Raw genomic sequence first — 24,760 nt, forward strand, 5'->3', positions numbered from 1 at the left:
TCACTGCAGCTGGACTCTGTATGCACAGATGAGGAGCTTGACCTAAGGAAAGAGGAACATCAGAGAAGAAAAGTTCAGCCAGTTAAAAAATCATTGATACAATTGAAATCATTGATCGACCTTTTAGCATCTTACACTGACTGAGGCAACAAAATGGTTATTGTGTTTTTGAAAGCTTTTACATTGATGCTCCCAAACAGAGAAAATTGGATATTACATTTTTACTGTGTCTCTAAACCTGCTGACTGTTATTCTTCCTTTAAATGGCTAAAAATGACAATCCTCAATCCCAAAAATAACTCTGTATGATGGCCTGATTGGCTGCATATGTTTAAAATTGTGCATGTGTCTGTGTTTGTGTATTTCTGTATGTGTGTCACCTTGGCAGTTGGTGCCTCTGCTAGACGAATGAAGAGTTTGTTGATGCCAGGAACCGGGCTGAAGGAGTAGATGAAGTGACTATCCTGAACATTTGAAGACAAAAAGGAATAAATTAGGAAGAATAAGCATATTGCCACTTAATATGAAAGATTTCATACAATTAATTAAATTACAAACTCCTTCAGCTGCTGTTTTGTATGTTTTCAACAGTTCTATCTATTTGTATTTTACCAACCTTCTCATGATAAACCACTTTGTACATTTTGCTTTTAGCTAAGCGCTGTGTAACTGAACAGTGCTGTCTGCTGTTTTTGTTCAAAACCAACCAGGAAGATGGGCAGCTGGAACTTGTCGTTGAGCACCACGGCATGAACGCTGCAGGGTCCGCAGAGCCTGGCTGTGATTTCACTCAGAAAGTTAGCGTGGAAGATGAAGAGGAGGATGCCCGAGCCTGGAATAGGAGGAAGGGGAGAGGAAAAGTAGAGACAGTCTTAGAAGTCTCCCACAATGTCGTCTGCATATCAAGTCCCAACCCCCGAGGTTGAGAAACCTGGATGGATCAATGATAAGTTCAACAACAGAAAAACAAACCACATCTCTATGTGTGAGATATTTAAGTTGTGTTTTCAGAAATGCAACCAGCCGTTAACAGAGTCGATGCCCTCCAAATTGAAAGGTTGTGTTTTACCGTCTGGTTGTGGCTGTGACTTGAAGCCAAACTCCATGGAGAAGTCCGGTCCCTCACAAAGCCTGTGGCAGGCAAGAGGGAAGACGGGCTCCAGCAGCACCAGACGAGACTCAAAGTATGCTCGGATGGTGTCCTCCGCCACACTGGACAGCCTGAGAGACGGAGAGAGGGGCAGAGAAAAACAGCATGAATGACTTGAGAACACAGGACGGATAGATTGACAGGAACACAAACACACGCCAAAATGCCATGATTATTGGCCCTCAGAGGATTTCTTTGAAGTAATGCAGTTCAGAGTTTTCAGACATACTACACTATGGCATCAATTAAGTATTTAAATTTTTGTCTCTCTACCAACACAAATTGTGTCTCAAATCCAAATCTCAAATCTCATCATCAGTGCCCAGCGAGGCTGGAAGCCGTGGTTAGCACTCACATGTTGGTGTGGTCTTTGATGAGGTCGCACACCATCAGGTTGTTGCTGAGCTTGGCGAAGTACATGGCCGTGTTCTTGTGTTTGGACAGGATGTTGCAGTCCGCTCCATACTCCAGCAGGAGGCGCACTACGTCAGCGTTCCCTCTTTTGCATGCCTGAAGTGAAGGACAGGAAACATTTACCAACACAACCTGTGTCCCATGTACAGATCCTACCACTGTAAATCACACAAGCCTAAAGGTATGTCAAAAGTTATTTTTTTCATCACTGCCTGTCTCACTTCTTTTTATCCCCCTAACTCTTTTCAGACGCTGTAGTGACGTAGGATAAATCCGGTTTGCCATCACTCTGAATGGTAAAAGCATGTCATCCACTCTGATTGCGATCTAAGTTCAACACATTTCTGACACCAGAAGGCGTGAAATAGTAAACAGAAGTTTCTATTGAGGCTGGGTGATATGATTGAAATCAGTTTTCTTGTAAACAAACAAAAGTTCTGTTTACATTCAGTGTTACTCATTGAAACAAATTGTGTGTATCCTTGATGTTTTATAGATGAATGCATTTCTCTCCTCATACAACACTTGCAAAGATGTTTTTTCTTAGAGGTTTGAATCTTGCATTGTTTGCATGTTGACTAGCAAGCAGTCTTCTTCTTTCCTGCCTTTGTTGGCACATTGCTGCATGTCTTGGTGCATTCCCGCAATGGTTAGTGGAATACTGTGACACCATTGGCAGGATTGTGTCTTGCATCACCCGCATAAACATGCAAGTTCATAGAAAAACTGGAGGTAAACAAAAAAAAAGAAGAAGGAATAGTTCAACATTTTGGGAAATACGCTTACTCGCTTTCTTGCAAAGAATTCAATCAGAAGATCGATACCACTCTCATGTTTGTTAGATAACTATTAAGCTACAGCCAGGTGACTGTTAGCTTAGCACAAAGACTGGAAACGGGGGGAAACAGCTGGTTTGACTCTGTCCAAAGGCAACAAAATCCAGCTTCCAGCACCTCTAAAGCTCTATAATTAGGAGAAGTAGGGAAATAAGCCCATTTCCATAAATGTTGAACTATTCCTTAAAGAATTTGCTTGAAATTGTTAATTTAGACAACACAATCACATCATTGTGATACGATTCCAAGTTGCAAATCATCGTCCAGCCATAGCTTCTATGAAAACTTTAAGTATACTAAATAATTTCTATACACACAGAAGTTTGTGTGAAATGCAGCATTACCTTCATCAGTGCCGTCTCTCCGCCTAGCGTCTGAGCGTTGACATAGGAGCCCGCCTCCAGCAGGATAGCAACAGTTGTCAAGAAATTCTGACAGAAGATGGGAATAAAAATAAAGGTGTGAGAAAATACACAAAAATGGTGACTGTCTTCATTTGAGCCTGAAACAATGATGGTGCTACCAATTTCAAGTGTATTACATTATAAAACACAGTGTGTGTGTATTTGTGAAAACTGCAATGAAATGAAACCTTATTTTGGTAGTGAAATGATGGTGCTACAGTACAGTATGATGGTCAACCACAAGTGTTTTGTGCTTCAAACCTCTACTTTTTTCCAGCTTGTTGCACATTGATAAACATTTTATGGCTAATGTGTTAGCTAAACTGTGGATTATCTAAACATTGAGCAGACATGAGGCAGCATTAGCATTTATTTGGTGTTGTTGTTCTGGCTACCTGATGACTCTAAGTCCAATATTTACTCTCCGTCTGGCTGTTTGTCTCCACCCACTCCTGAGGGAAACGGTTCAGATATCTATTCTAAATGAAACACGGTGTACAACGTCAGAGACAAATTGAAGGCCCCCCCCCCTCTCATCTCAGGAGAGAGGTTGTATTACCTTTTCAGCAGCATGCATCAGGGCTGTGGTGCCGTTCTTCTGTCGTCCATTCACCTTCACTCCCTTTTTTATCAGCAACCGGAGGATGTCGTCCTGCCCCCCTGCCGCTGCCAGCATGCTCAGGGACATACCACTGACGTCCTGTGGACAGACAGATACACAGCTACAATGTCACAGATGAAGGGGGTAAAATGACCAGTTGTAGGGGGGGTTAAAGTCCTTAAGACTTTAACCAAACGTTACTCCAAGAGGTTTTTGGAATTCTATATTTTCTCTTTGGCCCTCAGAAGGCACAGTGATACATCTACATAACTTTCAAAGCTACAATATGTTAACGTTTGTGTTGAGCTATTAGACATGGCGTTAGTCCTGCACTTGCAGGTGTTTAAGTTTCCACCCTGACACCTGTCACCCATCTTGCTAAGCTGTATACTTGCAGGAGACTGAGCAAACCAGCATCTTGTCACAGCAATGCCGTCTCTTGTTTGGGGATTGGGGTGTCCATCAGTAACAAGGTTGAGAGTCATAAAGCTGTAAAGTAATTATTCGGAAAATATGTCTGTCTGTATTTGAATATTTTCCCATTAGTCCCTCAGCAGAAACTGTATGTATGATACAATGTCTAGTTACTGCATACATGGTGTAAAATAATAATAATTGTGTAGAAAAGCCAGAAGGTTTGTCATTGATTTTAGTGCTATTTCAAATAATTAGTCAGTCTAAATTTGATTTTTTTTCTATCCATCCATTATCTAAAACCTGCTGATCCTTCGCTAGGGGCAGGAGCCAATTTCAGCTGACGTCGGGCCAGAGGCCTGGTACACCCTGGACAGATCATCAGTCTATCACAGGGCTGACACATAAAGACAAACAACCATTGTATTTCATGTCTACAGGCAATTTAGAGTCCTCAGTTAACTTGCATGTCTACACACTGGGAGAAAACCTATGCAGGCACGGGGAAAACATTCAAACTCCACTCACAAAGGCCTCAGTCAGCAGCCAGGTTCGAACCCAGAATCTTCTTGCTGTGAGGCCACAATGCTAACCACTGTTCACTGCACCACCATGCCACTCCCAACTGTGGCTTTACAAAGGTGAAACACATCAACTTTGTAACATATGTCTCTCGCCCTATAGCACAAAGTGACCATTGAATGTTTAAAGAGGCGTGATGCGATTGAAGATCAATACTAAAGTTGACTCAACAATTACTTGGTCAGCTGCAGAGATTTGTGATGTCAGCGACGGGCCAGCATAAATCACCTTTAAAGAGATTCCTTGGTCACTGTAAGAGTTTAATAAATACTCGGAATACTTGCTGCCCATTTAGTTAAATGTGGCGTAACAAAGCAGGAGAAAAGATAGGAAGTTATTAAATATCTACTGACAAATAGGCTTCATGTTGGTGAACAACAATCTAGAAAGATACTGATAGCAACGGCATTCCATATCTCATGCATTTTGAGCCATGTTTACATTTTAACATGACAAGAAATAGGCACATATTATATATATATATCATATATATCAAAACGCATTCATAAATGTTAAAAAATGTAGGATGCCTGATATTCACCAGATTTTGTCCATATGTCCACCACTTTGGTCCAGACTGAAATATCTCTATAACTATTGGGTGGATTGCCATGAAATTTTACACAACCATTCATGGTGCCCAGAGGATGAACCCTACTGACTTTGATTTTCTGACTTTTCCTCTAGCATCCCCATGAGGTCGACATTTTGTTTTTTATTGAAATAACTCAACAGCTATGGATTCATGGATTGCCATGAAAATTGATACAAACATTAATGGTCCCCCGAGAATGATTCAATTCAATTTATTGTCATTATACCAGTCCAGTACAAAAAGTCTCCAATGATCATTCTCTCTGGTGCAACATAACTTTGATCCTCTGACCCTTCATCTAGCATCATCATCAGGTCTTTAATTTATCCAATATTCTGGTTTGTGACCAAACAACTGCAAAACTAATGGCATTCCAATCAGCCTCAGCTGTACTCAGTTTATTGCTATTTAGCTAATGTTAGCATGCTAACCTGCTAAACTTAGATGGTGAACATTGTAAACATTATACCTGCTAAACCATCAGCATGTTAGCACGCTGACATTAGTATCAAAGCACCACAGTGCTTAGGTACAGACTTTTAAGTCTCGTTTAAAAATACATACTACAATTGAAAGTTAAAATCTACCAAACAGTCTTCTTTGGCACTTCGTATTACAAAAAGCCTGAGGAATCAGATAAAAAAAAGCAAAACCTTTAACATTCAACCCCTGTAAAAACAAATGCATGTCTTTTTCGTAACAACACAATCTTAAAATTTGAAGCCAAGAAGCATTTTATTGTACAAGCAGAAGTTACAAGTTCCTTACAATACTTGATAAGAAGCATTAAACTGAAGGCAACATGATTACAACAGGATGAAGAGTAACACGCACTGTGTGCTTATACAATGGCAATGAAAGAACGCTATCTACTACACAGGAAAAAAACATGTTGCTTTGCAACACCAAACAGCAAGGGTAGTGTCTGGATGATCATATATCTTTGTAGACCATAAAATGATTTATTTTCAAAACACAAAACTGCAACGCAGATATACTTCTTTCACAAGGAAGCACCGCCATGTGAAAAACAAGTTTGCCGCTGGTTTGAATGAGTTAACATGGGTTATCTGACCCGGGTCTGCAACCCTGCTCAGAGTCAGGGTTTTATGCATGTCTGACACTGATGGCTCTGGTGCAAAAGGGTGAACACTGGTTTCTCTACACAAGGTCACTACAACCACTACTGAGGATAAAACAAAATCTTTTGTCAAATAGCAGTAGTGCTATCTGGAACTCTTAATAACTTCCGCTCCACAAGAAAATTGTGGAGTGCATGTGTTGAATGAAGACATCTAGAGTCAACTGACCCACCAAACAACAGATGGTCCACAGCCTGTTGAGTATCTAGTGTAAAATAAACACTCAAGTGACCAATTTCTGAAACTAAAATGTGACGACCCTGTTAAGCAAGGACTACAGTTGCAAAGCCTGTGACCAACAGTCAGCTACTGGTAAATGCAAGTTAAACCTTAACGAACATTATGTTTTAATCCTTCAACAAGGTTTGTATGCGACAGAAACAAACCTTAAGTTCTGCTTAAAATAAAATGTGTAATTCTTTTGTAATTACTAAACTGCATTTTCCGTTAAAAGTGATAATACAATGAACAATCTGAATCAAGTTAACATCCTATCCACAACAAAGGAAAATATCCTTTTCATCCAATCTAATGTCTGGTACACTTAAGTTTCACCAATCTATGCCCTCCCTTTATATTTAAAAATGTAAAAAGGGATGTAACTTTCATTTTTTATCTTGTTTTTAAATCTTCAGAAAGAAAAAAAGAAAGAAACCAATAAAATACTAAACTGTGTGTTTACTGGCCAACGTAGGTAGCTGTGATTGGCTCACAAAATTTTAACAGGTTCGTACTAACTATGCTGTGTTTGAGATGCAATCAACATGAATAGGAAAAAAAGGGAATAAAGCAAATGATCAACATAATAAGGCAATCTGATCTTGGCAACTGGATATTTATGTCACAAAACATCCAGATAATAAAAGCTTATACGAAGTAATACAAATGAGACCAATGCAGTGTATTTTACCTCAAATTAGAGTACATCAAATATGATAAAGTACTAAAATAATCTACACAGTTGCTGTATAGTGATACAAAAATACAACCAAACCTTTCGGCAGCTTGTTAATAGACATGAAAAACAAACAAACAAAGATAATGAACATTTATCAACAGGAGAAAAAAATGTTTTAAATATTTAAGTGAGAGGTATACAAACAGAGCTCCTAGTTCTCTAACATCAGCAAGGAAGGTATGCCATTACTGCTGCAGGCTATCAGGGGCCATCTACAATATAGGCTACTGGCTAAAGCAAGACTACAGTACACTTGGGGCAGGCATTTGGGAATTATGTAAAGCAAGTCAACGCACATCTATCATGTTGGAGGGACTGGCTGCAAAGATTCGCTGGTTGGTTTTTATTTATTTTTTGATCATCAAAATCCATAAAAATGCTACTGAAAACAGTACAGGCAGAAATATTGATGTCTTAAGTAGTTTTTGAAGTAAAGAAGAGTAAAAATCCCTCTCGAAATGTACAGTCACTGAGGCTACCTTTGCTCAGTGCAGGGTGGGAAATGCCCTGGTCACGGTGGCTGGGCAGTCCCAAACAATTCAGCCATTGCTTTCACCATTTTCACAAATATTGTGTTTGAAATTGTAAAAGTGCGTTTGGGTGCCACAGTGGCTACTTGCCACAGCCAATGACTGATGGCAAGTTGCAAATCGTGGCAAAATGAGGTTCACATTTACTAAATGATCACACATCTAAATTAAAATACTTTCTATAGATAACCTGTGATGATTTGAAAATTTGACAGCGATACATATTTGACCGTTACATACGTATATGCAATCTAACCATATTAAACATTAATATCTGCTTTTTCTGAGCCAAAGCTACAGTACGAACATCCGTATTTCCACCTATTTAGTGTATATTCATGCAACAGTGTACCAATACCTTAGTCCATCGGACCTGATTCTGAATACTTCAGGAACTTTTGAAAAAGTGTGACTAAAAGAATGGCAGGGCAGTCTGTACTCGTTGTCAAGATCTGCATGGCTACTGAGACCAAGGTTCACCGACAGTACATTTTACAACAATTCATATCTGCTGTATTCTTAAGCCCCATATAATTTAAGGTAAAAGCCACAGCCTCACAAACCTCTAAAATCTCACTGATCACTTATTGTTTTCTACCAAGTCCATTACAAATATTTACAGTGACAGATAAACGGGACCATCCCACTCCGTGTTAGGATTATGAGTCTCTGGTTCCTGTCCTCCACTTTGTTTGGAGGCGACTATATGCCCTCTTCTTTTCATTGACTGAATTGAGTTATGTACAAAATATTTGACTTCCCTCCATGTTCTGCTGTTCAAGGCAGGTTCAGCAGCTAAACATGCATCACAATCCTTTTTGCCTGGCACTTTCACCAGTTTACAGAAGTCTCCAAGCTGACGCCTCACTGCTGCCTGTTCCTCCTCACTCCACAACCTCTTGTTTCTCTTTTGAGGCTTGACAGCTGGAGTGACTCGTCTTCCTGCAGCGGACATGGGTGTACTTTCCTGTCCAAGTGGTGTTCTGTCAGGAACATTAAGTCTATGGATTGTTGGGACAACCTGTGCAGTTGTAGGAGCCCTAGGTGGTTGGCTTGTGGGGTAAGTTGCTGTATTTGAATGGTTTAGAGGTGTGAATGAAGAAACAATAGGCCTACTTCTGTCATTTAGTGGTGAGAATGGAGGGACCATTGGTGAACTTGCAGTATTCAATGGGGTGAATGTAGGAACCATTGAGGTGCTGGGAACATTAAGGGTGCTAAAACTGGGAATCATTGGTGAACTCGTAGTGTCCTGTGGTGTATACACAGAAGATGGGGACATACTTGTGGCATTATGTGTATAAGAAGAAGACATTGGCATAATTATGTTGTTCTCTGACGTGTATGCAGGAGGCATTAGTGCATTTGTAGTATTGTGTGGAGTAAATGTAGGAACCACTTGTGTATCAGTAGCATTCAGTGGTGTGAAAGTAGAAATCAATGGTTGACTGGTATGGACCATATTTGCACTAGTGGAACACAAGGATGCATAATTTGAAGTCATCTCTTGGGGGAATGGCGTTGATGCCATTGTCATACAACAATTTGAACTTTCTCTCAGGTGATCTGGATGCACTGTTGTCATAGTACAGACAACATTTTCGTCTTCCAAATCTTTCTTTGTGGTTTGGACTCCAGCTTTTGGACTATCATTTACATTCCCATCAGACTTTTGCTGGTTAGTTCTCCTCCGTATTGTCTGTAGTGTGTTGTGTACATAATTTTTGACATCTGTCCAAGATCTTCCACCAAGATCTGGCTCAGCAGCTATGCATGCATTGCACTCCTTTTTTCCAGGAACCTTCATCCCTGTGATAAATTCACACAAGTAACGCTTCACTGCAGCCTGCTCCCTCTCACTCCAAGGTCTTCTCTTTAAAGCAGTCTTCTGTACAGTTCCTGAAAAGATAAAAGAGTGTAGAGAATCATAATTATATAGAGAAATAAAATCTTCATCTAATTAAGAATGCAGTACTCTTGCAATTTAAAATGATAAAACAATGTTAACTGTAGAGCTGGACAGTTCATTCCTGACCTTTGGAAAAAGCAAGATTTTATTTTGTCAGTTGTTGTTTCCAAGACCTTGAGTAGAGACTGTTTTGTTACACTGGATACTTGCCATCCAACCTTTGCAATGAAAGAACACATTAATGCAAAAGGACCAAAAGGAACCTCACCATCTCTTGCAGTGCTGGGTGGACTTGATGGCAGTGTTCGATCCATCTTGAGAAGTTGTTTGCTCACTTCCTCCAGCTGTAATGCATTTTTTGAGAGCCTGTAACATTCCTGGCTGCTCCTTCCCACCAACTTGGCCACTTGATCCAATTCGCATTCACTGAGGCTCATTAGCTGCCAGCAGCTGGCAATTTGCTCTCTTAATGATGAGGACAGAAGTGCTTCTGGGTTTTTAACTCCACATTCCATTGCAGCCCTTCGGAAACAATCCAATCCTCTGATGAATGATGGACCTTCAGTCCGTGCAAACAGATATGGATTAGTTTTAGACACACCCGCTTGTTGTCGATTTTCAATGAGTAAGTCGATTGACAAAACCATCCTTTCTGTTAGCAGAACCAGCATGTTCCTTCCATACTGACCCTCTAGTTCCAACCTGGTGAAACTGGCACCGAGGTCCAGCTCCAATTTTGTGCATTTCCTTATTTGATCTGCAGAGGGCACAAATGTTCCCCTACTCTTTTTAAGAGTATACGTTTGCAAGAACATTCTGCCAATATTTCCCACCCTTCCTCTGTTAAACAAACACACATCTGCTAGAGTGGCCTCGCTGAGCTTTTTCCATGTTGACAAACTAGGACTGTCTTTCAGCTCCTTTCTGGCTTCATCTTCTTCCCCTATGATAAACCTGTGGAGTTTTATCAAATCTTCTGTCACAGTTGATTTGTCTACTTCCACTTTCTTGACTTCTTGCTTTAGCGATAACGCAAGAGCTTTACGTGAAAAACACTCACTCCATTTTGTATCAAGAAGTTGTATGAACTTTTTCACTTCACTTTCAGTTTCACTGTCCTCCGTCATCCGACTTTCCCCGAAAGCTATTTCTGCAGCTCGTTTCAAAGAGTAGCCGATCTTCGAGACAAGGGAAACAGTTTTAAACTTACTGGAACTGGGATCAAAACCACTAACTTTTTTGGCCCCTTCAATAGCTAATCCAAATCTGGATGGTAGACATATTTCATGCAAGAACTTCACACTCTTGTCAAGCTCATTTACAGCAAGTACAAATCTACCCAGTTCCCTCATCTTTTGTGCAATATAAGCAAACTGAGACTTGTCATGGTCATACTTAGCAGACAATGCATTGCCATATTTACAAATAAGTGGGTCATTTCTGATATGCCTCGAGATGTCATCTTGATGCATGATGTGGATGATTTCCTCGCAGCCTCCTGTTAAGAACTCTGACATTGGAAGAAGCCGAGAGTTCGCACTGTGGCTTTTCTTGGTCCTTTCAGAGGATTTCTGATCTCCCTTTCTGGCCTTACATGACCGCTCATGTCTCCATAAATCAGTTTTGCGATAAAAAGCAAAGCAATGCTGGCAAGGCAGGAAGTCACGAACAGATATGCTGGGATTTTTAACCTGTTTCTTGGTCACAATTTCCCCTTCTCCACTTTTGAGAACTTGGCAATTATGTTCATAATCACCTTTATTGCGAATTTGGTCAAGCAAAGTCTGCCTGACTTTGGAACCTTTTGGAAAGTGTATTGCATGGGCAACATCTGTTTCTTCTGCATGTTTCCTTTCCAAATGCTTTGCAAGTTGGGTAAAAGCCATTTTGCAATATAAACAGAAGTGCTTTTTGCATGACTCTTTTTTCTCATCATCCGCTGTGCTAGGTTGTGTTTCAAGCACTTTCTTACAGGTCCTTAAACTGGATCGTGTTGGTTGTTTCTTCTCCACAATTTTCCTCCGGCGCCGTAATCGCGTTTTAGGAATCTCCTTTGTGCCCAACTCAAACAGAGCTTGATCTGTGCTATCTGACTGACCTGCTACTACATCCTCTGCCTCATCACTTGAGTCATTTGCTTGCTTGGGGGAACTTTGTTCATTAGCTACGCTCTTTTGTTTTGTCTTGTCATTGTCCGTAGTCAGCATCCCTTCTGTATTTCTGGCAGGATTTGAGTGATCAAAGTTCAAACTCATTTTACATGATAAACCACCTTTTGTGTCATCTGACATATTTTCTTCCTGTAGTTGCTTCTGGTCTTCATTTCCTTGACTTTCCTGGTTTGTAGCTGAATCACAAGCAGTGTTTTTGGATTCAGTTATATCCTCCCCACCTTTTTGGATCTTTTCATCTTCCCTTACTGTCACTTGCTCAGTGTTTGAACTGGCAGGGTAGCTTGGCATTTTTTCGCCATCTTTTGGACCATCCAAGTCTTGTGGGATATTCTCTCTTACTCTTGGAGTACCCTCTTCATTTCTTGCACTGTCAAGGTTAGAAGTCAACCTAAGAGCATCACTCGAACTTCTCTCTTCAATCAAGCTCCTCTCTCCTTCAAATGACCTCGTCTCACCAATAGTACAAGCCTGTAAAAGAACAAGTATATGTAAGACTCATCGCCAAATCAGAACCCCATAAATAATTTGATTGAACTTAAAACACAGATCCATTAGGAAACAAATGTGTGTGTGTGTGTGTGTGTGTGTGGGGGGGGGGGGGGGGGGGGGTAAAAGCTAAAATTTGGTTTCAATTTAGGTTAAGTGGTGGTGATAAGTCAAGTAACACTTTTTGTATTGCCTTTTCAAAATCCTTTGCACATTTTTCAAATTGCTGTTTAACACATCAGCACCTTGGCAATGCCCCACCAAGATCCAGGCTCATTCAAACAGAAGTCAATGTGATGGCCACACATCACTTTTTAGCCCACCATCGGTAAAACCCCTGTCACTTCTCAAATCTCCGGTACAAAAACCACATGTGACCCATTCGAGAACAGTTAATGGTTTTATTGGATCAAGCAGCGTTTTGACATTGTAAATGTCTAACCAAGTATATGTAGTCATGGGGTGTTGGATGAAATGCTACATGGAGAGAACAGAATATGCACTGACACTAGACCTACATTCATGGTTTGCAATCAAAACACTTACTTTTGTACAAAAAGGTTTGGCTTAGCATAGCAGTGTTCTTACAGTAAAATCTATGAAACGGGTGATTTAACACAACATGTCTACAATGTGGCTATAAAAAAAAAACATAACAGGGTCCAGGACCAGGCTGGGTACAAATACAAAACATGGGAACACTTCAGGGGTGTTCAGCCATTCACATAACATTACGTTTTTTTTCATTTGAATGTCATCTATGTTTTTTCGATGTAAGATAAAAGAAAAAAAAAGATCCTGAATACATGATAGTTACTGGTGCATGCTGGCCGCACATGTGCTATGATCATGAGGATGATACATGTTCTGAAAGCATATACAGTATGTACCTGCTTCAAAGGGTTCATCTTGTCCTAACACTTCTTGTGTTCAGTGTCTTCCATTGGCTTGTTCACTGCAAGGAAAGATGACACCATAGTCTCTAATGTGCACACAATATGATGTATATATAATAGTGAATGAATAACAACAAAATTTGGTCAAAATTACCAATGTACAATTACACATACATTAAAGAGCCATTTTTAAACTATTTTGGTTGATACAATAAATTAGCTTAACTTAAACTGCCAACAGCACTGAGTAATTAGAACAAAGAGCATGTTATGTCATCCAGCTGACAACAGAGAGAGGCAGTAAAATCTCATAACACAGAGCTTAGTGGAGATTTTTTTTACATATTCTGCACACATTTGAACAATTCAGCTCAAGTTGAAAGTAAGCAACATGACAATTTATCTTAAAAATCTACTAATTACCACACAATTCTATGCATAAAATACAAACAAAAGTTATGATTGAACTAAATGACTACCTTTTAAAATACTGACACTATTACAACATTGTTTAACAAATACATTTTCGTTTCCATTGAAAAATAAAATAATTTGAGGCCACATTCTTACCTGGGTTTGTTGCAGAAGCAAACGTGCTTTGGAGTTGTGAAAAACATCTTGACGTGTTGAATTATTAGTAGACACAACACAGTAAAGTCTGTGGATGTAGATCTTGAAGAGACAGATTCCTTGGTGCACAGTTTTGAAAAAACATTTTTTCCATCTATAAGCGCTGTATGGTTAATTATTAAGATCCTTTGAATGTGATGGAATAGAGTCATCTCTGCTACATTATGTAGGCCTACAGGGCCATTATCTTAATGGTTACTATTCAGTATTTTCCATTCCTGCTGATACTATTGTGTAACTTGCTGATTTATTAGAGGGTTACCTAAGATATTCCAAAGAAGTTCCAGAAGTACCAAATTTGATCAAGTCAAATCACACACAGACAATTGTATCTGAGACAGAAAAACTGTCAAAAAAATTCCTGGACAACTGTTGTTTCTGCCAAATGTTTTTCAAATATTTCCAACCATGTTGCTTCTCCTTCGGCAAAATAAAGTGTAATTTTAATGCAATGTCAGTTCATACATTTGTAATGAAGAGGACCTGGCCGGGCAAGTATTCAACCTTATGAGTATCGTTTGTGACAGACACTGAGTCATCCACATTCACATTTTCTCATACTGAACTGCACAAACACTCCCACACATTCACACTGGGGAAAACCAAGGTGCAAGCTATAAAATTTGTAAAATGTGCTTTTGTCTTGGAATTGAAGGCTCAAGAAGCCTGGATATATTTAAATTAAAAATAAATATAAAACAAAATAAAATAAGGCACCAGCTAGTCAGCAAATAAAAATAAGATGGTTGGGGTGAATGGTTCCATAAAACTCATTAAAACAAAACATTTTGAAGGGGATAGAACATACCTCTTGGTCCAGATTGTAGTCCTCTTTGGAATTAAGTGCCAATTTTACAGCCATGTAATCTCCACTTTTCACAGCATCCCGCAATTCACCTGACAAGAACAAAGTAGAGCCAAATTAAATTCAAAGAACATTTATATTTTAAATCTCACAATCAAACATACTTAACAAGATATAGAAAAAAAAAAGAGAACACCTAACACCTTTTGGAATTATGCATTATCATTACCCCTCCATTTACTCTTGGTTTACATTTCCAAAAGAGCGTGGTTGTGGTCCAATTTATTAATTTCTTCCTTGATTCCTCCCCCTTCTGATTCAACAACACAGACGAGGGAGGTGTGGGTGGAAGTCAACAGTCCTCTACAGTTCTGATTTAACCCCCTCTCGTAAACCCTGCACACATATTTTGTTTCACTTGGAAATACGTCACATTAAAGAAGCTAAACATCCTGAAGCTGCAGTTTCATTAGGACTTTAAAGTCAAGGATTTAAAGTTGAAAAACAGTAAGATAATGTTTAGAAAAACGTTGATGTTACTGAGAGGTCAGGGTTTAAATTCCAAAATTGGTGGTTCAAAATACTACCAATGTGTAAATTAACAACACCATGCCTTTTTAAGAATCCTTTACCAAGTCAGAAAATCACCTATCAACCCCTTGAAAGCTTCTAGATAGCAGTAGTAATCAGTCAGAGGACAGTAGTCAGCTAATTGTCAAATATGTAAATGGAAATACTCACTGGGTGATAACGGTGGACCTGACAGGATCTCGTCCTCCCCATTCAGATGTTTCTGGAAGTCGTCCAGAGTCATCCAGTCCAGGTTGAGGTCCATTCCTAAACTTAGAGTGGCGTGGCCCTTGTCTACAACACGTAATGCAGAAAGATACACTTCATTAGTTGCCAGGCTGTTATTCTCTCCGAAAATCTTACTCACAGGTTTCAAACCTCAGTTAGTGTTTGTAGTAACAAGTTAAGTTTGTCAAAATCCAACAAAATTGACATCTCCACTGTGCAGAGGGAAATTTATAATTTGACGTGAAACAACAATCTTAATTGGAAGCAGCAAAGATCAGCATGTGCTCATACGCCAATCAAAAACATACCAGATTTGTCAGCGCCCTCTGGTGGGACCTGGGTGTCCTGATTGTCATCACATGCCATGAAGAGTCTGGGCTCACTGTCCTCTCTCCTCTTCCTCCTGTCATCAGTTGGGGTTCTCCTCTCCCAGCCGGGCCGCTGCGCCTCCTCTGGTCTCTCCCTCCGCTCCCGGGAATCCTCTCCAAGCCTCGTCTTTGCTGTAGATTCCTCTCCTTCCCTCTCATCATTGTCCAGGCTGAAGCCATAACTCTGGCCAGGCCTGGAGACTGAAAGGGGGAGCAGGCAGGTCGTCACATTTCTTGACAGATTTGTCATAAAGAGCCTAGATGGCCTTTCATCCTCCATCACAGCTGTCAATCAAACCTATACAAAACAGCAGCTTGTTATATCTTGGTGGTTGCCATTTCCCATTCCTGCTTTGATTTGGCATGAACTGGCACATTCATTAAGTCGTGATTATTTTGGCTGACGAGTTTTTCAATTATTTAATTTTTTTACTTTCATTTTACCTGACATACCTGTAATCTGAGTACAATTTCCCCTCGGGGATCAATAAAGTATTTGATTCTGAGCGTGTTGTGTTCAAATGGACTGTTACACAACACAAGGTGCAGGACAGACAGAAAATCTCAAGCCAAAAAAACAACAGAATCCACAAATTGTTTCTTTGCAATGAATGTGATACTTGTGGAAATGTGTCTGATTAAGATCTGTAACTGACCAAATTATTGCACAACAGTGACAAAAAATTATAGTGGGAGCAAAGAAACTGAGTTGAGCTGATTGTAGAATTTTTGCTTTGACTGACAAAATATCAAGGCCACCAACAGCCATTTCCCCTGCTGACTTGTATTGGATAACTTCTCATGTAAACACCACAGAACCATAGTTAACGGCTTAAATTGAAGAAAACACTTAAACTATTAGCATATATTAATCCAAATGACTGAATTTAATAATCTCATCATAATAATCTCATCTTGAAAATATAGGACAGTGAATTCACAATTTAACTGAAAGAAAAAACACATTTGAATTTCTTTTACAATTAACCTGAAATATGAATTATAAATTATAAAACTAAAACCTATTGTGGTTCCCTTATTGTTCACAAATGTACTGAATATGCTCAAGTACTAACATTATTAAAGTAAAAGTTTATTAAGTAACTTAGTGAAAAAAAAGGCAAGGCAATTAGTAAACAGTGTGTTTAGGGGTGTAACGGTACATAAAATTCCTGGTTTGGTATGTACCTTAATTTTGGGGTCACAACTGGTACACTACAAAAACGTTACGGGCAAAACTTGTGCTCTAGAATTTCTGTTCCACGTGTGCAAGTAGTATACATAAATAAACAATTTTGACAGTAAACGTTGTGAGTCACAGGGCATACTGAACTGAGGAAGTTGCATACCAAACCGGACCTCCTGTACTGAACACACATACAAGAATACACGTATCGTTACACCCCTGGTGTTTAAGCATCCTTCTGTGTGCCAAACCCATTCAAAATGGCTTAAACATAGTGATAGTGCAAAATTACATATTTACAAGTACTAATAACTGCAAAATGAGGAAATTTTAATTTGGTATAAAAATCGGATAGGTGGATATTTATGTGTCCAAAAATGTAATCATCTCCAGTCCTCTGGTCATGCCACTCTAAAGCACAGACGATCTGGGATAATGCACAGAGGGACATTACAAGACCGGCACTTAAAGATTGTTTTGTTTTTCTTCTTCAGGGCAAAGCGAGCAAAGAGAACACAGTACTTCCTCCCTGATGTTGCCTTGTGCCAATGATTTGAGAAGCTCACATCAGTGACAGTTACAGGAAAGCATCCATCAGGCCTCTTTTCAATGGCCTCCACCTGTGGCACTGAACGACACAGCAATTTCAGTGACATCGCAGCACCATAACCAACACAAGAAATGACACAGCCGAGTGTTGTTTCTTGTGCACTCTTAAGTGCAATCACGTCCATGTTGCACTGTGAGGCCGCCTTACTGTACGGATTGTGCCTTACCTTCTAACTGGTAAGCGCTTACAGCTAAAACAAACTACGGTTTACTACACACGACGAGGAAAAGGCGAGTACTAATACTGCTAACACAACAGTACGAGGGTATCTTTTCCCTACAGAAATGCGTTCTCCTCAAAACCATCAGAGCCTCTGCTGCTCTCTCCCTTAGATACACGTAAAAATCCACTGACAAGAAAAGCTTTTCCCTCTCATGCTTCGTGGTGAACAAAAAACTAGGAAATATATTAAAAAACAAAAATACACACACTCGAAATTGCTAGACAAACTCAATTCGCTGTGCACAACCACTCTCTCTCTGCAGTTGCAACAGACACTCTGTTGATGAATGAAATACAAGTTTGAATTATGCACACCTCCGGGGTAGTGAACAAACCAAATCAGGAATACCATATGACTTTGAAGAGTCCTTCATTTTAGTAAACGAGCATCTTGTTTCACATTGTAGCCGCCAGAGTCCACATACATAACACAAACAGGCTAAAGGTGCAATCACACCTAGACTTTGTTTTCTGTATTTGGCATGTTTTCACCTGTTGTTAGGTTGCTTTTTAACTGAAGTCAGTTTGTGTTAATATTTCTTACATGTGATTTTTCGGTGCCTGTGTGTCATGCATACCATCTAATTGCTTGGTCTTCTCCGTCTTCTCAGGATCTGGTTTCTGAGTTGGAGACTCTTTGTTTGGCTTGGAGACCTTCTCAGTCTTTCCTAAAAGCTAATGTTGGGGGGGGGAAAAATACAATGTCAACACCTTGTAGTTTTCCAGGCAAACTACTGAGCAAACAGGGTAAACATTAATGCTGGCTAAGAGAAATGAGATGTTCACCATTACATACAAGTCTCTAAAATTGTAATAATTTCAGAAACGTCTGACAGTATTGTCAGTAAAGCTTGCAGGTGTCTCTGGTTCTGTTCCACAACCGCCTTCTCCTATGATAACATTCTTGTTACTACCCGTTTCCTCTCTGCAGTAAGTTCCTCTGTGCTTTAGGCCAGTCGAAGGTTTTTTTTGCTGGTATGACTTTTCATACACTATATTTTTTTTTTTCTTTCTTTTAACTGCAGACCAGCAATGCAACCTGATAATGACGTTAAGAGGCGGATCCGGTATCTTCCAAAGTCACTGACTCACATTAAATACAGTTTTCTGTTTTGCTCAGTCCATTTACAGCAGTAAGCCAACATGTGTTCAGTTACCACTGCCACTTGTGCACTTCCTGCATGTGCTTCAAAATAAATGCATTTTAACTGTGAAGCCGGATTGGTTTTCACCTGACCAATGATTTGCATGGTTGGAATACACATTATCAAACTTTTACAAAGCTTGATAAAAGGAAAAAGCCCAGGAAGTCGGGACTGATGTTACATCTTATTAGCATGAACAAACATTTTGCAACTGGAGTCAAAAACCCAACTGAGCAGCTCTGTTTAGCAGGCTGGAGTACAGGTGAAGTGGTTTGCGATATAGAAGAGATATAGAAGCATGCTATTGCGCTCACAGAAGCCTTTTCTGTGTGGACCCACAGAGGACGGCAGTGTAGCATCTCTGGTCACTGTTTATCACAGCAGCTGAGTGCTGTTTTGTAAGTTCTGTATTCGTACAAAACACCAGTAATCTTAAGAACTGCATTACATGTATTAGACGAAAACATAATGGTATGTCTGTTGTTATGAGTTTGCTGCATTGTAATGTTTTATATATTTTCTAAAGCAACATAGATTACATTTTCAAAATCCTAAAAAGCATGTTTGTGTATGAACATTTGTGATACACAAAAAGTGAAATGTGTAGCCTCACGTTACTTTACACAAATCAAAATGGGCGGAGCTCCAAGCAAGCAAACCAAAGACACAATTATTCTGCACTTTTGGCAAGTTAAATCAACATGTATCCCATTTTCAACTCCAACATTTTATGTCATATGATGCAAAACAAAACATAGCACTAATACTATACCTTTGTGGGTTTGCTGCTACTCTTTTCTGGGGGGGGCTGATGCACTGGCTGCCTGCGGGGGGCGCGGTCCTTGGCCTCGCAGTTTAACAGGAACTTCTCAAACAGGTTAGTGGAGCCTGTGGCGTCTTTCTGTCCCAATACTTCCTCTTTTGCCACCTCTTCCTCCTTACACTTGGTGCTGCTAGCTGCTGTGACAGAGGATGAGGAGGAGGATGATGATGATGTGGAGGAAGATGGTACTTTGGGTGGTGCTGATGTGCTCTCCTGCCCTTTGCTCTTGACTTTCTTATGTAGGGTGGAGCTATCACTGGAGTCTGAGTGTGGGGCAGCCTCCTCCTTGCCTTTCGAGGTAAGGCTCTTTAGTTTTTGGAGGCTGCTTTCTTTCAGGGTGGCGTCTGGCTTTTTGCTCTTTTTGTCATGGATGAGGTCCTTAATGCCCTGCAGCTTTACTTCCCACTTCCCTTTCTTTTGTTTGGACTTGTCGTCCAAACGTGCCTTTTCGGCTGACTTTGCAGCAGTATCTGTTGATGCAGTATCGTCCATTAGGGATTCTGACGGGCCGTCGCTCAGGTCGTCTTCCAGAGGTGCAGTGGCCTCGTCTTCAGAGGTTTCAATCTTACGTTCCTTCTTCCCTTTCTTTTTCTTCCCCTCCTCTCCCCTTTCTTTCTTATGCTTTCCCTCTTTCCCTTTTTCCTTCTTGTGTTTTTTGGAGGGAACAGGCTCATCGTCCTCCTCTTCGGAGTCAACAAGCCGCTTTTTTGATTCAGTCCTTTTCTCCTTGGAAGGAGAGGGGGGAGTCGGGGCTCTCTCTTCTTCTTCTTCATCTGTCTCTGGTGCCGGTAGAGGCCTGAACTCATCCTTCCGTTTGTCTCTCTTCTTCTTCTTTTTATCTTTTGGAGGTGGTTCCTCTTCTTCTTCCCGGATCTTTTTTTTTTTCTTCTTCTTGGTGGGTGTCTCGGATGGACGGTCTTTGTCACTGTCACTCTCTGAGTCTGCATCAAACACATCGCTCTTTGTAGGCAGCAGTTTCTAATAAGACACAGGGACAAGCAATGTCACATTTCAAGATTTAGATTGTTTTTTTGGCTTTCTGGCTTAAAGGTTCCCCTGTGGAGTTTTAGACCTATAATATCGCTAGAGTAGAAGCTGGTTATCTATGAGTCCCCACCCTACAGGTGGCGAGAACACGACAAGATATGAAACTCCAAATTGTGGTTGGCCTAATTTTATTCCTACCACACACATATCCAAAGAGACACTGACTGTGCTCACATATTGTAATAACCCCACCAAGAAAGGCTTGTTAATTGTGAGGTAACTGATTGAGAAACAAGTAAGCTTGCTCGTCTAATGCAACAGCAAAATAAACTTGAGGAAACAGATATGTCTAATTTTGCTCAGTAAACATTTGGTCTCCTGCAGATATCTACAGAATGAATCATTCTCTTGGACTACTACCTTGTAAGTTCTGCAGTGGGGAGTTAAACAATTTAAACCTCACTCCCATTTTTTGGACAAAGTGTTTTTTTTATAATTCACCTGTGAGTTTTGCAACCAACCAAAATACAGGTTGGTCATTCCAACACGCTGCAATGAATAAGAGTCAACACTGTATTCCATAAATGCTGTACCTACACCAGCATTATTGCTTTGGTGAATACAGTATCAGTAGCATTCTGTATACTTGACACAACCTGTCACTTAGACTTACCACACTCTTCTTGACTTCTGCCTCTTTCTTGGCCTTAGCATCAGCCATGGATTTCTTAAAAGTTAAGAGGACCTCGCGACAGTCTTCTAAATGGGCCTCTGGCTCCCAAGTGTCATCGTCAGAGCAGTAATTCTTCCAACGGACTCTGTAGAGCACTTCACCCTGAAAACAGAGAGAGAAGATATGAAGCTCAAGCATTACCTCCACACCCACCTGACACGGTGGCTGTTAGCTGTCAGGGTTTCAATGCTGACAACTTCACCAATAAACAGAATCTATAGAGTGACGCAAGGTATCCAGATGATGGCTGCCTGCATGCAAACATGGCTGACAGGCTAGATAAAATGTATAATTATAGTATTTTGTATGGTGGACATTTTTCTTTGATTCACTGGTTGTACTCACAATAGATGATGCATAGTAGAAGACAACATAAGTTTATTGGGGAGAAAAAGCGAAACACTTAAAGCTGCACTCATCAACTACTGGAAAAATGTCAACATCAATAATTGCTCTTTGCTGATACACATATTTACTGACCTGGACCAAATTGTAAGCATCTATACAAAGGAAAACAAATGGGACAAGCAAGGAAAATATTTAACTGTCAGGTGCAGGTTTTTGCACAGCCATCAAGAGAACAAAGCAATGCTGAAAAAAGTGTGAAACAACATGGCTTTTATTGTGAAGTGACCAGAGGAAGTCTTGAGTCATAGTCACTCAGTGTTACTTTTCATAAACAAAAATAGTTGGGCTAAATCTAGGTTTTAAAAAATGTTGTTGTTGTTTTTTCACACAAGCGAACAGGTTAGTTGAAGAGCTGCAAATGATTCCTGAAGTTTGGGCTTACATCAAATGACCCAGGATCATGTGTCGAGTGTTTTCATACAAGCATTTGAAAGTGGGGGACAACAGTGCACAAACCAACAGGTAAACCCTTGTCCTTCTCAAAATCAAATGTGTCTTTGTGGAAATAAAAAGGAATAACAACAACAACTATGACTCAACAGAGATCTACAGTACAGTCTTTCTATTATAAAGTACATTACTGGCGTTATCACAATGATTATATTCAGCTTAAGTCTAACTTTAGATATTCTGTTCCATTCATTATTTTGACATGCATCTGCAGGCTGCTGCTGCCCCTTACTTCTCAGATAGATATAGATATCTGATTCAGTGCACCTTCTACTTTCCTGACTGGCATGTACACTGATTATATATAGCCTTTCTACTCTGATCTATATTGAGCCAGTGCCCGCATGTTTTGCAGCACTGCATCAACATACAAACATTCTGTTTTAAAGACTACCTCTTCCTGTAGAGGTGCCAGCTGTCAAGGCTTACTTTCTTAATGTGTCTGTTTCGACTTGTTTCTGAGGTTTTCTGCACAGGTGGTACAAAACCTGGGAGACTCTCAAGAGGCGCTTTATAATCTAAGGCAAGCAGTAAGCCACGTGTAAAGCAAAGTGTGTTAATAACTCACTAGGGCTAGTTTTAGCTCGGCTACCTCCATGACCGTGTGACCCTCATCTTTGGGGGGGGGGGGGGGGGGTGATTACTTAAACTGATGTAAACAAACACAGTGAAAGCCAGGAATCCTTCAAACTTTGTAAACAGCCTTTGCACAGGAAAAAACTAACACCACTCCCACTCATACACAAAAGCATGTATGACGGGTTAGTTAACAGTTAAGTGTGAAAATGTGGCAACCTCTTGTGACAAAGCATGACTTTGTGAACACAACATGAGAAGAGATAATAGGGGGGATCCCTCCTGCAAAAAGATAAACAAACTGTCCCACAATCAACAGCAGAGCTAAAACATATAGTCTGATTTTGTTCTGGTTATCAATACTATCTTGATATTGTTTCAGTAAAAAAATATATAGGAGGTATTCAATCAGAAACCACCTTCAACAACAAATATCTTATTCCTGGAATAAATAGGATAGGACTATAAAATGCAAACATATTCTCTGCTCTGTTCAACACTACAATGCAATCAATGTGTCACACTATGTTGTAATTATTAGGTTAATTATTAGTGAGTTGGTTATTTAAAATTAGTTATATTTCAACGTTTAATACGAACAGGAACTACAGTTACTCAGCAGCTATTAAATATTAGTATAAGTACATGTTGTAACATACTCATGCCCCGGGTAGGTTATTTGGTCAACTTAAATATTCAAGTAACTTAACGCAGCATGTCAACACGTTACAGGTCCGTTACTGCAAAGACAACTTCAAATGGTCTAAGTGAGATAAAATTATCAGTTGTAGTTAATTATTACCAAGTGTTGCATTTGTTTGATAATGCACATAACGGTAAAACGCACAGGTAAGTCGGTCAGTTGATGCCACTTCAAATACGGCAGCCACTAAGGTAACGTCAGTAGGCGTTAGTAAATTCACATTGGGAATTACGTTAACTGGCAGTGTTTACAGTTACCGCAAGGAAACCCCACCGTCCAATCTTGTTTGTGCACAATGAGACTAACATTACAACCAGGATTTGTTTGGTCTAGCTATGCCACTGAGCAAGAGCACCCAAGATGAAAATATTTGCAAGCTTGCAAAGCATCCGTCCTTGGCCCCAGCAGGGGAGAGGCGAGCGGACATCACGGGAGAAGTTGTGCAGAAAAACGGTGCTTTGTGTGGACGAGCAGCGAGCTACGACAAAAAGAGTACTCGCCTATGACTTGCTAAGTGACGCAACAGCAATTAAATGCACCACAATGCACTTAAAATACATTGTAGACAGGTGTTTTGTCAAAGGAAAGTGTCTGGGCGCCATTGTAGGTGGGCTATGCGTCGTGAGAGTGGAGTGAAAGCAATGCCAGCCATGTTTGCCAAGCTAGCCAGGCAGCTACGTAGCAGTTAGCTAGCTTTACCTCTTCCACCCGCACGTCAATGATCCTCTCCACTTCGTATACATCTTCCTCTTCGTCTTGTTCGCTGTCCGCAGGCTCTACCTTGTCAGCCTCGGCTGCCATGGCTGCGGGTTGGTGCCGGTTTGCTAAAATGTAGCTATTTTTGATTCAGCACTCGTAAAGGCCGTGTTAGCTGTGTGTTCACAGAAGCAGGACGCTAGCGTACCTGGCCGTAGTTTCTGCACTAGCGCTGCAGCTCAGAGGGTTATCGAGCGCAGACCAGCTACCGCCCGCTCTTACAACGCTGCATTCAAATGCTGCTCTTAACCTCCAAACCTAGTAACTCCAACTCACTTTCACGGCGTTCACCAATTTCAAATTGTTGTTGTCGAAGCTTGTTAGCGGAACAACAAATGTTGTGCTTTGTGATACGCAGCATTAATCATTTAACCGAAAGAATGCAGAAATACGCGATACTAATCATTTATAGACAACAAACATCGGTAGATTGTTTTAACCCCCTGTGTCTGATATTTGTTATGCCTTT

The 24,760-nt window shown here is 40.2% G+C and overlaps 1 protein-coding gene across 1 annotated transcript; it reads right to left on the reverse strand.

Annotated features, from left to right (window-relative positions):
* mphosph8 (M-phase phosphoprotein 8) lies at window positions 1-24,336 on the reverse strand. The gene is made up of 14 exons (XM_070914978.1): window positions 24,235-24,336; window positions 21,339-21,500; window positions 19,628-20,656; window positions 18,289-18,385; window positions 15,633-15,893; window positions 15,268-15,390; window positions 14,530-14,618; window positions 3,364-3,504; window positions 2,745-2,831; window positions 1,506-1,660; window positions 1,070-1,221; window positions 708-832; window positions 381-464; window positions 1-42 (listed from the first exon to the last, which is right to left on the reverse strand). Exons 1-14 carry the CDS (start codon window positions 24,334-24,336, stop codon window positions 1-3), a joined length of 2,649 nt encoding a protein of 882 aa, XP_070771079.1.
* Between the last annotated feature and the right edge of the window lie 424 nt (window positions 24,337-24,760).

This window comes from Enoplosus armatus, chromosome 11 (assembly GCF_043641665.1).
Source record: "Enoplosus armatus isolate fEnoArm2 chromosome 11, fEnoArm2.hap1, whole genome shotgun sequence".
Taxonomy (NCBI): Eukaryota; Metazoa; Chordata; class Actinopteri; order Centrarchiformes; family Enoplosidae; genus Enoplosus; species Enoplosus armatus.

Excerpts from the sequence above, each read along its gene's own strand:
- mphosph8 (XM_070914978.1), bottom strand. The coding sequence starts at position 24,336 with ATGGCAGCCGAGGCTGACAAGGTAGAGCCTGCGGACAGCGAACAAGAC. Across the intron at positions 18,386-19,627 it reads GTAGCAGCAAACCCACAAAG|CTTTTAGGAAAGACTGAGAA; the intron begins GTATAGTATTAG and ends CCCCAACATTAG. Across the intron at positions 465-707 it reads TCCAGCTGCCCATCTTCCTG|GATAGTCACTTCATCTACTC; the intron begins GTTGGTTTTGAA and ends TCAAATGTTCAG.